At 38.0% G+C, this 14,661-nt stretch overlaps 1 protein-coding gene across 3 annotated transcripts in view; it reads right to left on the bottom strand.

Annotated features, from left to right (window-relative positions):
* The window catches only part of gpr179 (G protein-coupled receptor 179), a 28,143-nt gene extending 15,890 nt beyond the window's left edge, over nucleotides 1-12,253 (bottom strand). The window contains exons 1-3 of one of the 3 annotated variants that reach the window (XM_088342290.1): nucleotides 12,089-12,253; nucleotides 11,153-11,998; nucleotides 9,805-9,913 (exon numbers count right to left, since the gene is read on the bottom strand). In XM_088342290.1, coding sequence (XP_088198416.1) covers nucleotides 9,805-9,913; nucleotides 11,153-11,937 — 894 coding nt within the window. In that variant the 5' untranslated portion in view covers nucleotides 11,938-11,998; nucleotides 12,089-12,253. Of the gene's footprint in view, nucleotides 1-9,804; nucleotides 9,914-11,152 lie in introns of all 3 variants that reach the window. The other 2 variants (XM_088342289.1, XM_088342291.1) reach the window with 2 other exon arrangements.
* Nucleotides 12,254-14,661: the final 2,408 nt, after the last annotated feature.

Raw genomic sequence — 14,661 nt, 5'->3', positions numbered from 1 at the left:
CCCACTGGGTATCTACTCCGATGTAAGTTTTTTTGAAACATCATAAAACTTGTGCAATATCTATTTTTTTCTTATTTTTATTTTTTTTACAAAGAAACAAGTTACAAACATCTTAAAATACGAAAAATGACTCTTAAAAAAGAAAAAGACTCTGCCAATATGATGATATTGTTTTTTTCTGCAGTGAATAGTTACCTTCTATTACAGCAAAACATCCGTAATCTACCATCTGATATATCTGATAACATTTCTTATATCAATATAGATTTTTCTTAGCAACCAAAGAAATAGGTTAATTAAAAAAAATACACTCAAAATACAAAACTGTTCTGACAATAGGGGTGAGAATTTTTCATCTTGATATACTAATCTGATTTAGAGGTTTTTTTCATTAAATGTTTGATGGGTATATTAAAAATAAAAAGTATGTATCCTAAAAAATACTTCATGTAAGATCTAACTTTTTCCAACCAAAATGTCACTATAGATTAAGATTGCAACCATGTTATTTTTTTTTAATTTACCTTCATATTTTAGATAAGGGGTATGTAGGGATTTTTCTAGCTTTAATTTTGAAAATCGTTACGATTGAAACAAATTATTCTTTACTGCAATCAGTCAACACATTTGCCTCTAGGTGATGCTTGTGCGCCACCATAAATCTTTTTCTTCTCTGAAGGATGCTAGAATTTCACTGAAAAAAAAACCGTTCTTCCTTTAAGTTCTTTGAGTTCTAATATGAATTACAAATACCTCAAAAACGGATTCAATGAACCAGGCCAATTAAAAAAGGACACACAATTTATTAACAGAGAATTAATCAAATAAAAAAGGGGGGGTCCGAATATTATGGGAGTTTTTGATCGCTGAAAGTCTGGAAGTTAATAACACAAAAAGAAAGTTTCCTCTATAACCCTTGTTGATTTGAGGAGATTCACGTGTACAGGAAAAAAATGCTCAATCCCAAGAACCAGCAAACATGGAGTTAAATCTGAAGCCGTCCCCTTACTTCTTGTTGTGCAGAGATTTGCTCTCTTGGGCGTGGTCTCAGATATCTGATACCACCAGGATCGGATGATGGTGTTTGAAGTTGCTAAACTTGTTTGAAAGCCAAAGAAGTGAGAAATCTGCGTAATGTTCTGTACTTGAGAATGTCTCTCCAATCGACATAACTACGTATGGTTTTATCAATACATAAATAATTCAAAACTTCATGTTATCAGATTTCATTATGGTACATGGTGAATTGGTACATCGGGGAACTGTCAAAAAGGTGACACAGTAGTTCTATCCATTCCAAGGTGAGTTATTTGAAAGAATGTGGAAGTCATTTTCGCATACCTGTCAACCTCCACGGCTCAATGCCCTTAAAAAATGTTGTATTTTCCCTTACAAAATACAAAATAATCTTACACCAAATTTTTTTTTCAAACGTGTTTATTTATGTAGTTTAACACGTTATATTGTACATGTGTTTCGTTATATCTTACATATTATTAATTAACATTTTTTGTTAGATACTGAGTTGCTCGACATGAATGAGGTTTGTTATAAAAAAAAGTTCAAAAATTAAGTAGCTTGGACCTTCACTGTAGAAGGAAAAAATACATGCAAATATAATTAAGTAGAATAATACATTTTCTTATTCAAATTATTAATTCATTTTCTGCATTAAATTACTATTGGTAATATACCAGCTTGGTGGCCTTGGGGGTATGGCGCCCGCCCCGAGACTGGGAGGTTGTGGTTCAAACCTCGGCCGAGTCATACTTAAGACTTAAAAATTGGTACCTGTTGCCTCCCTGCTTGGCGTTCAGCATTGGGGGTTGAAATAGGGGGGGTTTGGTCACCTAATGACTCCCAACACCTCAGTTGGGTTGAGCGAGGGGACTGGGAATCCCCTCCTCAAAATCAATCTCCCAAAAAAAGTCAGAAATGACTCTAGCCACCTCCCACTAGGGGGGATATGGCTGTGGTATATATATATATATATATATATATATATATATATATATATATATATATATATATATATATATATATATATATATATATATATATATATATATATATATATATATATATATAATATACTGATTAAAGGGATAACCACAAACCTGTCTTTTTTCATTTTCTCCTTTTATACTTCCTTTTTTTCTAAAGTTCTTTATACAACAATAATGATTCGTGATATAATGCATCAAAGCAAGTGAGCCGTTTGAGAGCTCTCTTTAATGAGTTGAGCCGAAAAAGCCGGTTCTCTAAAAAGAGACGGACTTCCTTTCACAACACAACTACCACATGAAATCCGAGGCGGCAGATGCAAGCGCACGGTAGCATCAAACCGCTCGCTTAGTTTGCAACGGAAAAAAAAACAATACCGAGAACTCGTTTGACTTGATTTGCCACTTCGTCATAGTCGGTGTATACTGAATGGTACCCATAATTGATAAATTTGCGTTTTACACGTCTGTGTGTTGTTTCACATTTTTTCAAACGTTTAACCTGATTATTATTTGATGATCAGCAGTATGCAAGAAGAGTTGACGTCTCTTTTACGCAGCTGGTACTGACATGGACGCTTGTGTGTACACGCACGCACATTCTAACTTGTTTGCTAATCTAAGTTAAAAGCTAAATGGACATGTAAAACCATGGCTGAGTGTTTTATCCTTTTCTGAAGGAAACATGTCCAACTACCACAGACACACACGCACGGAATCTCCCATAACCCCCCTCTCAAATGGCATAGGCTGAGCTTTAATGTGATATGGATTATATTATTATTACGTAACTTAACTCTTGTCCTTTATATTCACACAGCAACATGTTTGATGCTCTAACACTGTGCGTTATTGTGCTAAGCTACTTAGCTGAGCCTTAGTTCACTACAGAGAAATAAGGGGAAGCCAGATGACAAAACACTTTTTGTTGTGGCTGCAGCATGAAGATGATCTTACTTTAACATGTTAGTTTCTTCAATGATGCTAATGAAAAGAGGCAGGGCTTTTAAGTTGCTCAGTTAGCCAAGCCTTGGTTGGCGTGGGGATATCGGGATACAAGCAACATCATTTAGGGCAGGGGTGTCAAACTCATTTTAACCCGGGGGCCACACGATAGAACAAACATTCTGTCGGGGGCCGGACTAGTAGATTAAAGAGAAAGAAAAAGAGAAATAAAGAAATAAGAGAAAGAGGGAGGGAAAATGAGAGAAGGCAGGACAAAGAAAGAAAAAGAGAGAGAGGGAGAGAGCGTGAGAAACAAAAGATAAAAATTCATGAGGGAGGGGGGAAAAGGGAGAGGAAGAAAGAAATCCAAAGAGAAATAGAAAGACGGAAGGAGAGAAAAGAGAAAATAAAGCGCAAAGGTTATGAAGAGAGAAAGAGAAAAGAGAGAAAAGGGGAAAAGGAAGTTAGAGCAAAAGAGGTTAAAAGACACAGAGAGAGAAAGAGACAAAGAACAACAAAGGAAAAGAAAAAGAGAGACACAGAGGGTGAAAGAGAAAGAGACAGAGTGGAAGAAAAGGGGTGGAAAAATGAGAGAGAGAGGGAGAGAGAGAGAGAGAGAGAGAGAGAGAGAGAGAGAGAAAGAGAGAGAGAGAGAGAGAGAGAGAGAGAGAGAAATAAAAACAAGTACAGTGTCTTTGTGAGAGGCACCTGGCTTTGGCAACATCAAGTTGACATTTCAACCTGCAGCTTGTTTTTCTCTTGCGCTTCTCTGAGTGTTGTCTCGCGGGCCGGATTCAATCCCTTAGCGGGCCTGATCTGGCCCGCGGGCCGCCTGTTTGACACCTGTGATTTAGGGTAACCACATTCAAATGATAATGCAGAAACTGAGGCTTTGTTTGGTTATAACAACATTTTAACATTTCTGGTAAGTGGTAGATCCATTTCAAGAGCAAAGAGTAAATCTGCATACTGTATTACAACCCAGGTGCAGTCGAATATTTTGCCCTCAGAGATAAGAATTGCAACCTCAGCGGAAGAGTTAGAATTCAGATTTAAGACATATTTATATTTTATTGCTAATGATAGATGCAGAGTTGTAGACCTTTTACTTTTATTTTCTTGTCTAGTTCTGCTGCCTGGCTGTTTGCTGAGTGAGGGGACATCACATGTATTGGGAGTTTGCAGACCAGCATCTTGATCTCGTGCAGGTAATCACCTGGAAACTTTGTTGTTGCATTCATTCAAATTTGCATGAATCCAGAATTACAGAAGTGTAAAAATAAATCCAGACTAATTTAATAACTTGATCTAGTCTGTTGCACGTTTGTTTAGCCAGATCAAAGATAAGTGGCTATGTCAACCATCGTCAAATAGACCCCTAGGATCCATCACCAAATCATGGATCGGAAAATGGAAAAGTGTCGCCTATTGTCTTTTATAGCAGCTAAACAAGAGCGCCGTATTGAGGTGTGAAAGAAACTATGAAGAAAAAAAAACGGTCACACAGGCACTCAAAGAAAGAAAGACACGGGCTCAATAACACTGGATGCTTTTTATAAAATATGATGACTTGCAATCTTTCAGTGGTGTAATTTCTGCTTGTCATGCGGGACGTTTGATTGCCATCCAAATGTTCTATTTCATCGATTTTTTTTCTCCTTTGAGTCTTTATTACATTTTTATCTTGGAGTTCCATGTTTAATCTCATCGTAAACAATGTTAACTATGTTATTGTCAATAACATTAAAGACAATTTCTAATTTTAATTCTCACCATTTCTTTGTTTTTGTTTTATTCTATTGATCCTTCATAAAAACAAACTATCTCTCTCCATATATAATATATATTCAGTTCAGTTCAGTTCAGATCTACTTTATTGTCATTCTAGTACACGTGTATACAGAACGAAATGTCGATACATCTGACCCGCACAGTTTCCTTGAATGTACAGATATAAATAAAATGTTGTATTGAGTTGGAGTATTGAGTACTAATAATATACTAAATAATTATGGCTATGTATAGTATTTTACAGTAGCGCAAATAGTGCAAGAGGATATATATTACAGAGAGAGATCGAGAGAGAGAGATTGAGAGAGAGAGAGAGAGAGAGAGAGAGAGAGAGAGAGAGAGGGAGAGATTGAGAGAGACAGAGACAGAGACAGAGACAGAGACAGAGACAGAGACAGAGAGACAGAGAGTGACAGACACAGAGACAGACACAGAGACAGAGACAGCGACAGCGACAGCGACAGCGACAGCGACAGAGACAGAGACAGAGACAGAGACAGAGATTATGTCAATTTGACAACCGTCCTTAATTGGCATAGCAACAAAATAAATGGCCTGACAGAAATAAGTTTTTTACATAAATGACTACAGAATTTTACTTGCCTATAACAAGACCATTGCACATATTATTGAAATTACAATACTACATGTGTAATGTTAATTCAAAAAAATTAAAATAATGCAATGTATCAAGAAAGTCCATGGTAAGGCTATAAAACCCACTAATTTTTTCGCACGATACATTAGAATTAATTGAAGGTTGTACCTCTGAGGATAATCCTAGCCTGGTTGTTAGCCTGGTCTGTAGCAGGCTAGCCATAGAAAATAAATCGCCATAGTAATTCAGCCTAATTTTACCTGCTTTCATGAAAACCTTTTGAATCTAAATTCAGCCAAGATAACAAACACTACGCGGTTTACCGTAATACCTTATCTTGGTTTTGTGCAAAACCCCCTAGTTGGTGCTTATGTTTATTGTTGATATTGTGTTTTCTATCAGTGCCCACTCGACATCCAATTCAGCATGCTTGTCTAGGAACGGTGATTAACCCAAGTGTTTTCCCTTCTCAAGGTTTCTCATTTTTCCTGATGCATATTCTTGTTTTTGTTTTTCCTCTTCCTCATGTAGGTTTGAGATCAGGGAATGTCTTAACTATCACACACGAGAGCCTGTAGAGCCATTTGAGACTCTGATTGAGGGCATTACAAATAAATGTGACATCAGACTTGGCATTGACTCAGTTAATGTGGGTATAAGACTGAAGACAAATTTAACAAGTCTTCATTTATAGACAAATCAAAGATTTACTGTAAATATGAATGTATGTAAGTATTTAGCTTTTAATGTGAATACTAATGTGTTTTACATGTCTTGATTGGTGTTAAAAGATAAAAGGTTCTACACACTTTGTGTATCTGCAAAACCCTGCAGGTAGGCAAGGCAAAAGGTGCACGGTGGATTTGGAAATAAATGATATACTTTCAGACCTCTGCCTGTTAGGGGAAATGTGTCACCGCGCTGGATTAATGCCATAATCCCCCAGAGCATCTGCAGCCGCCATCTTTAAATAGATCGCTGGAGAAACAGTCACTGCTGGAATTATGAATGGATCTACCAGGGCAAAAATAGTTTAGGAGATACGATATTTAGTACAATTGTTTTATTAAAATTCAGGTTTGTATTTTTTCTTAAATCCCAAATTTCAGTTTGCTCTGAATGGCCTTCAGTATTAGTTTTAGATTGGAATTTCTAGGGGATTCTATTAAATACAGTAGTAAGTCTCTTTTAACAGAACGATTATACTTAAATAAAACACATTAAAAATTGAGCACAAGCTAAGACAAAAAGGGGGGGTGAAGAAAATAAATGGAGCTCAATAGAAATTGTAAAACCACTTAATTGCCTTTTATCACTTCATGACAAATACAGAATGTTACTGTCAGGGTAATATTATGCTACAAAGTAAAGGTTATCATTCATTGACATTTGAATAATATTATTGTTATACAGAGTTCAACTACTGCAGTCATGTTGCCTCGGGACTTGCAGGCCGTTCTGCAAAGAGTTTTCTAGTCATTCTGCTGTTACAATTAGAACAGGTATATATATTTCTAATTTCAGACAAGAAAGGCACACAGTATTGTTCAACTGCACTTACACTAACTGGTAAAATTGAAAATTGTACTTGTTTAATGCAGTTGTCAACTACAATATATAACCCCTAGCAAAAAGTATGGAATCACCATTCTTCGGCAAGCCCTCACTCAGACATTTTATTCCCAGATCACAAACATGAAACAATCGTAAGGTCATTTTAAAGTGCAACATATTGGCATCCAGAAACACTAAAAGAAATTGGAAAAAGGAAACACTGCAATGGTCAGTAAACTGAACTTTTATAGAGCACGTGCAGGGAAAGAAATATGGAATCACTCAATTTTGAAGAAAAAAATATAGAATTAGTGCATTTTGAGTAGAAAATAATGACACACCCAGTCAATTTCCTTGCCTTAATTGGGCACCTGGCTTAGATTGAGTCTGCTCAGTTAAAAACAGTGCAGTTATCAAACCCTGGAGGGCTCCTGGACTAAGTGGATTGGCAAGATAATGGCTCCAAAAAGACATATGTCTCTTGAGACCAAGGATAGGATTGTCAAACTTCTTGAATAAGGTAATTGTACTCATATAGTTGCTAAAGATGTGGGCTGTTCACAGTCAGCCACATCGAAGATTTGGACCCGGTATAAAAAGCATGGGAAGGTTGTTAAAGTCAAGTGTATGGGTAGGCCAAGGAAGACTTGTAGGCATCAAGACAAACAACTAAAGGCCATATGTCTTGAAAACAGAAAATGCTCAACAAGACCAATAAAGAGGAAGTTGGAGTCAACGTATGTGACAGAGGAAATGGTATTTTTATACAAGAAAGCTAAAAGGAAACCATTGTTGATGCTTAAACAGAAAAGCACAAGACTGTAATGGGCTAATTAGAGACAATCATAGACTTTGGATGACTGGAAGGTTATCTTAAGTGATGAGTCACAAAACTGCATTGGCCTTTTGTTTGGTGCCGGTCCGGTGAGATTTACAAAGAGGACTGCCTAAAGAAAACATCAAAATTCCCACAGTCCTTACTGATATGGGGCTGCATGTCAGGCAAAGGCACTGGAGAGATGGCTGTGGCCAAATCCTCAATAAATGCACCCGTTTACATTGACATTTTGGACAGCTTTCTTATTCCTTCAATTAATAAAATGTTTGAGGATGATGAAGTCATTTTCCAAGACAATGTATCATGCCACAGAGCAAAAACTGTGAAAGAATTCCTTGGAGAAAGACTCATCCAGTCGATTTCATGACCAGCTAATAGCCCAGCTTTCAACCCAATTGAAAACCTGTGGTGGAAACTGAAAAGAATTGTCTTCAGCAAGGCTTCACCCTGCAAAGATGATCTGCCAACTTCAATCAAAAAGAGTTGGCACCAGATGAAGAATACTGTTTGCCACTCATCAGGTCCATGCCTCAGAGACTGCAAGCTGTCATAAAAGCCGCGGTGGAGCAACTAAATAGTCAAGTCAACTGAAGTCATGGTTATTTGTATAGCTATTTATCACAAGGAATTTCAAAAGGCCGCACAGACCACAGGGCTGCACAGACCACAGATTATTGCAAATTACAGACTATTATTACACCATCCCCTGATCTAAAACCTACGTGGGGGCAAGGAAAAACTCAAAAACCTCAACCTGAGGAATGGATGTTGCAATAACAAATAATACACAGATATTGTCAACGTGAAATATAGGTTATTCATAAGCTATAGAACAGAAGTATGTTTTAAGCCCAGATACTAGTGATATGTTTTGATTGTTATTTCTTCGTCTGTTTCCAATGATTCCTCAAAATTTCCCTACACTTGCTCTATAAAAGTAACATTTACTGACCATAGCAATGTTTCTTAATTTATTTTAATGTTTCTGAATGCCAATATGTTGTACTTTGGAATGATCTAACAATTATTTCATGTTTGTGATCTTAGTTTTTTTTTTTTACAGAATAAAATGTCTTAGTCAGGGCTTGCCTAAGACTTGTGATTCCATACTTTTTGCAATGGGTTGGAGCAATTCTACTATTGTGCTTTAGTGACATATAGAAGTAGTAAAGGAAAAGTATCTTTTGATCCAGTACTGTCCCAGATTTTGGTTAACATTTTAGGTATGTGTTTTATTGTATTCTAAATTTGAACTGGAAACCTTTTTCGTCCTGGTAGCACCAGCAACATGCCAAATAGTCTACAGTTCAATATCATGCAGTCAGGGGAGGCAGGTGCGGCTGTAACTCAACTGACATGATTAAAATATAAATCTAAAAATATTGTAGATTATTATATTTATTTAGTGATAACGTTCTTTTTCATTTAACGCTACAATTTGGGGATTTTCTTTTTCAAAATCGCTAAATTTTCACAGTATCTATGAATATTATCAATATAAATAGTATTAAATGAATTATTGTGCTGAGCGTCTGCAGATGGGGGTGAGGCCTACAATTCTCTTGCCTCATGACAGAGGGCAATAGTGAGATGAAGGATTCTGATTTGGTGCACACCTCAGCCCCAAACAATAGAATTAGTGTTAGCATGAGCAAGCTAACAGTGAGTCAAGCCATCCATCAGGTTTTTTTTCTCGTTGCATTGACTTTTTTCATGATGGAGGATTACCTATCAACTGATGCTTTTATTAAAAAAGAAGCAGCACATAGACTTTGTTTATAAGTCAAGGTAAGACAAAGAAACTTTCTTTCCTACATTTTATATACAACTAGTGTGTTTAGCCTTTTACCTTATGTAGGTTTTAGATGGTGTATTAACAGTCTGTAGTTTGCAATCTGTAGTCTGTGCAGCCCTTTGAGACTCCTTGTGATTAAGGGCTATACAAATAAACATGACTTGACTTGACTTTACTTAATTGTCTTATATGTAAGTGTGTTCAAGAAGCGTACTAGTATCCATATAATACTGCCGATTAGATGCAAATAGGCCAGCAGTTTAAATATGTTGTCGTTTACCTCCATACTGGTGCGATTGCACTGGTGTGTGTCTGCAAACCATCCCTCCTGGGTGCTGCACTGGTCCACATCCATGTCCTGAATGTCTACGTCCAAGCGAATCACACCCCTAGAACACGACAAATCTTGGTTATTGATCCCAGTACGTATAAGGAGTTGTTAGACAACCCTGAAAATGGTGTAGTCTACCCCTTTTTCTCCTTCTCAGGGGTTGCCATTTTGCCACTTTCCAGCGGCTTAAAAGTATCATCCAATCACATCAGAGATCAGGACATTTATTTAACTATGCTTTGATTACTTTCCTGAGCCCTGAGAAACTTTGCAACTTTCTCAGTTGACAGCAAATTGCAAAATGGCCGCTGCCTGCAAGGGGGGAAAAAAAGTTTGGATTTTGTTGCTCAATTCATAGTTGTCATGTTCTGTCTGTCTAGGCCTCAAGGGTTTGTGGCTCAGACGTTTTTGAATATTTTGGGTTTCCTAATGGGTATCTCAACAAGACTTATCATGTCAACTTGTGTCTTGATATTTCTCTCCCTCAGCTTCTTGTCCCTTGTTCAGGTATCTCTCATTGTCTCTCAATGTGTCTTTAGGTCTCCGCTTTACTTTTTGCCTATCATGTTGTTGCTTCTGCATCCAACTTTTTACAAGAAATAAAATACAATTTTTCGTGTGTGCTTATGAAGTCTGCCCATGCATTACTTGCGAGAAGCATGGGCTTACACATTGTATGTACAGATATACTGTGGCAATTCGCCGTCATAATAAAAAAATGAAAATGTAATGGAAAAATCAACCAATTCTCTTAAGGCTTTTTTAACGAGTTGGACAGAGTTAGCGTGTTTAATTTGTTTCTGTACTACAAGTCAAAGGTTCATTGTGACATGCCAAAGAGGAAAACAAACTTGCATATAAGGCATTGGATGTACTGAATGGGTTTATATAAACAAGAGGTCACCTTATGACAGGAATAACCCAAACCAGAGGTAAGATCATAAGTCCAACCGCGAGCCTGACAATCATTACGTTTGGGTCGGCCGGAAATTTCTCATGCAGCCTTGTTTTTTTTTGTTGTTTTTTTTTCTTTTAATTATCCACCAGTCATTGTTTTTGTTTGTCTCTCTGCCTTCTCTCTTAAAGTACCGCGCTAGATTCTTAAGGACGTTTTATTGCTATGGTTTCAATTTTTTTTGGGTGTTTGAATTTTGAAAAGCGGTACATTTTAAAAAATATCAGTTGGTGTTTTTAAGGGGAGAAAAGCTGTAGTCTAGTGCATAAAGTTGTGGTCTTGTTAGGTATGATACTGTTTTTTTGTTTTTGTTTTGGGGAAATGTGTTATGCGTGTGCAAACCTGAACTCAGGAGTGAGGTCGGGCTTGAGGCCATAAAAAGCGGTGGACAAGGTAAGCATCCACCTGGGTACAAAGCGCCCATCTTTGCAGTCCAGGTAGGGGGCGGGGGCCCAGCGGACGCCACTCTTGTTGCTTACGTAACTGTCGCCCTGACCCCACTTGGGGGTCTCCAAGGTACTCAAGTCATTAAGCAGGACCCTCTTGGCGAGGTTAGGGTATTGGGCTGAATCTGGGAATTTGAAGTTTCTGAACCAGCCATCGTCCGGGGCCGGAGCCGGTGGATGAAGCCTCTCCCAGGTCTTAGATAGGTCCTGGAGAAGGACACTGGGTGCTCCCATGATGGGGCCACGGCTGGCCTGGAGCACCAGCTGGGGAGCTTTGCTTGTCGGGTCACAGTCAAATGTGAGCAGGGCCCGGCGCACCGGCCCGGCAGCCTCCAGCATGGATCGGACCAGGGCGTGGTACCACTCGATGTCTTCAGGCACTGAACTTTCACGCAGGTCGCTTGCCTGGAAGATCATATTGAGGAAGTTTGCTGTGTTGGCTAGTGAATCCAGGGTCGGCCGGAGGGTAGCAAAAATGCTGTTCGGAAGTGGCCCCGGCTGTCCGGGAGGACTGTAGGCCCGAGAACAGCGCGCCCTCCCCACGGTGTACGTGTCCCCGGTGTATAGGAAGGTCTCTGCCGGTGACCAGTCGTCCTCTAGCTGAGCTTCTAATATGGCTGCCTCACCATCTAGAGTACTTGTTGGGTCCACAGAGGTCTCAGAAGGTTCCGGTGAGCTCATGTTGAAAAAGTTGCTGCCATTCACCACAGATCCTGAAGACAAGTCTACAGTCACCTGTCCTCTGACGAGTAATGGCAGTAAAATGAAAAAAAGTATCATTTTGCAAGGTCTCCTTGTCTTCTTCTTTGGCTGCTCTCATTTACAGACATACCAACAGAGGATGACGATGCATGTCCTCTTCTGTGCCCTCTTCTTTTTGTTGTTAAATGTAATGTCTGGAAATAAAAAGGTGTTCCCCAAATTTGTTGATATTCTTCTGCATGTTGCTCCAAAGACTTTTCAGAAGCTCTGACCGTGACACTCATTCATCCTATGGCTTCCCATCCCTCTCTCTCTCTTTGATGTGTTCTTTTTGTTCCACCCTTCCTCTTCTCACACAGGGTGCTTGCTGAAGGTGATGAGAGTGAGAGGACATCTGCTATGTGTGTGCGTGCGTGCATGTGTGAAAACAGGGTTAAGCTGTGCATCATTTGGGATTAACGAATGCAACATAAAGACCTCCTGGATGCTCCTTTACTGTTTCCTTGTACATGCACCCACGCGTGCACACCCACACATACAAATGGACACGCATGTGCAGCTTTACACACTCTTTAAGTGCACATGGAGCTTTTGTGAGGTGTGAAGTAGGCAAAGTCCCTTGTTTTTTGTAGCCATGGCAACAGCTCTTCACAACTTTCACACAATCATTCACTCGCACCGCAATCACACGCACGTACATGCACTTCAAGGATAACTTTTAGTGACTCATTTTTATTTCATTAAAAAAAAAGATAATTTGTCGGGAAAAGTATATTAAATTTCAGGGGGCTGAGGAAGGGAAAATCCCCCACAATTGCTTGTTTTTAAAGGGAGGGGCTATGGGGATGTATTTATGACAAAGCCGACAGCGTCCCCAACCACAACTAAAGGCCATTGCAATATTTTTAAACATCAGCGCGAGCGAAGGTATTTTGTGACGTCCTCGATGAACATGTAGCATGTATATTTAGTTGTGCTGCCACCTCTTGTACAAAAGAAGAACTGCTTCAACACGCTTTCTATCTATCTATCTATCTATCTATCTATCTATCTATCTATCTATCTATCTATCTATCTATCTATCTATCTATCTATCTATCTATCTATCTATCTATCTATCTATCTATCTATCTATCTATCTATCTATCTATCTATCTATCTATCTATCTATCTATCTATCTATCTATCTATCTATCTATCTATCTATCTATCTGTAACGGGTGTAATAATAACTTTTATTTTATTGAAATTCCTGCTAAAATATGTGTATAGTTTTTGGTAAATGTCCTGCAATGCTGAGTCCAACAGTGCCATCTGCTGGTATGGGGTGGGGTTTGGTTTTGGCTTCTAACATGTGACCAGGAGGCGGGGTTTGTTGTCAGTTTTACCAGAGTACTACAAAGGTAAGACATATCTTTCGGTGCTCCACAAAATAAGTTAATTTTAAACTTTATAACCCCAGCTTGACAATATCAATCACATTACTATGCATGGTGAGAGATTTGTCAGCTGGGGTTATAAAGTTTAAAATTAACTTATTTTGTGGAGCACCGAAAGATATGTCTTACCTTTGTAGTACTCTGGTAAAACTGACAACAAACCCCGCCTCCTGGTCACATGTTAGAAGCCAAAACCAAACCCCACCCCATACCAGCAGATGGCACTGTTGGACTCAGCATTGCAGGACATTTACCAAAAACTATACACAAATTTTAGCAGGAATTTCAATAAAATAAAAGTTATTATTACACCCGTTACATATCTATCTATCTATCTATCTATCTATCTATCTATCTATCTATCTATCTATCTATCTATCTATCTATCTATCTATCTATCTATCTATCTATCTATCTATCTATCTATCTATCTATCTATCTATCTATCTATCTATCTATCTATCTATCTATCTATTAAACAAAACCCAGACAAATACAAAATTGTATTATTATAGTAATTTAATGATTATAGTATTTTTGTAGCATGACTGGAGTATTTTAAGTGACTTTATAATATAGTATTATGTATTGGTATTTTTTCAAGTATTTCAGTAAAGTGTATTTGATGTATCTCCGAAGCAGTATTTTTGACGATTGTTTGTGGTATTTCCACAATAGTATTTTGGGAGTAAACAATTCTGTAGTAGTATTTTGTAATATAGTATTACTGTAATAGTATTTTTATAGTAATTCTATACATTTGTATTATTTTCAGAATGAATGCAAAATATTATATGAGGTCCCTGTTTTTAAGCACTATGTTATTTAGTTTGTAGTCATTGTGTAGTATTTTTTTTGTATTTCTGTAGAAGTATTTTTGAGTGGACACACAAAGTGCCAATGGGGAGGAGAATGTTGGCACCAAAAAAGTTAACCACTCTTGGGGGCCCCTCATGGTTAGCTTATGCCTTGTTACCAGATATGAAATGTGCACTGCAAACGCAGACATGGCTAATTTTGTCCTCGTTCCTATATCAGTTATTTTAATGGATTCTTGTCAAAGACTCCTACAGTGCTTTTGAAAACCCCTGTTCCCTCAGGGAATTAAAAAAATGTGTTCCCTTAAATTGTGATCCGTGCACTTGTACACCGAACATCTGGGCATGTTTTTTTGTAATTTGCGAGCCTAAAAAGCAACTCAACATACAAATCTTCTTCCATTCAAACTCGAAATGCTACTCCCGCTGTTTTGTGTCACAAAGTG

The sequence above is a fragment of the Urocampus carinirostris genome, chromosome 8, assembly GCF_059441175.1.
Source record: "Urocampus carinirostris isolate Australia breed hairy pipefish chromosome 8, RoL_Ucar_1.0, whole genome shotgun sequence".
Lineage (NCBI taxonomy): Eukaryota > Metazoa > Chordata > Actinopteri > Syngnathiformes > Syngnathidae > Urocampus > Urocampus carinirostris.
Note: the sequence above shows the minus strand (reverse complement) of the source record. Positions and strands in the feature narration are given on the sequence as shown.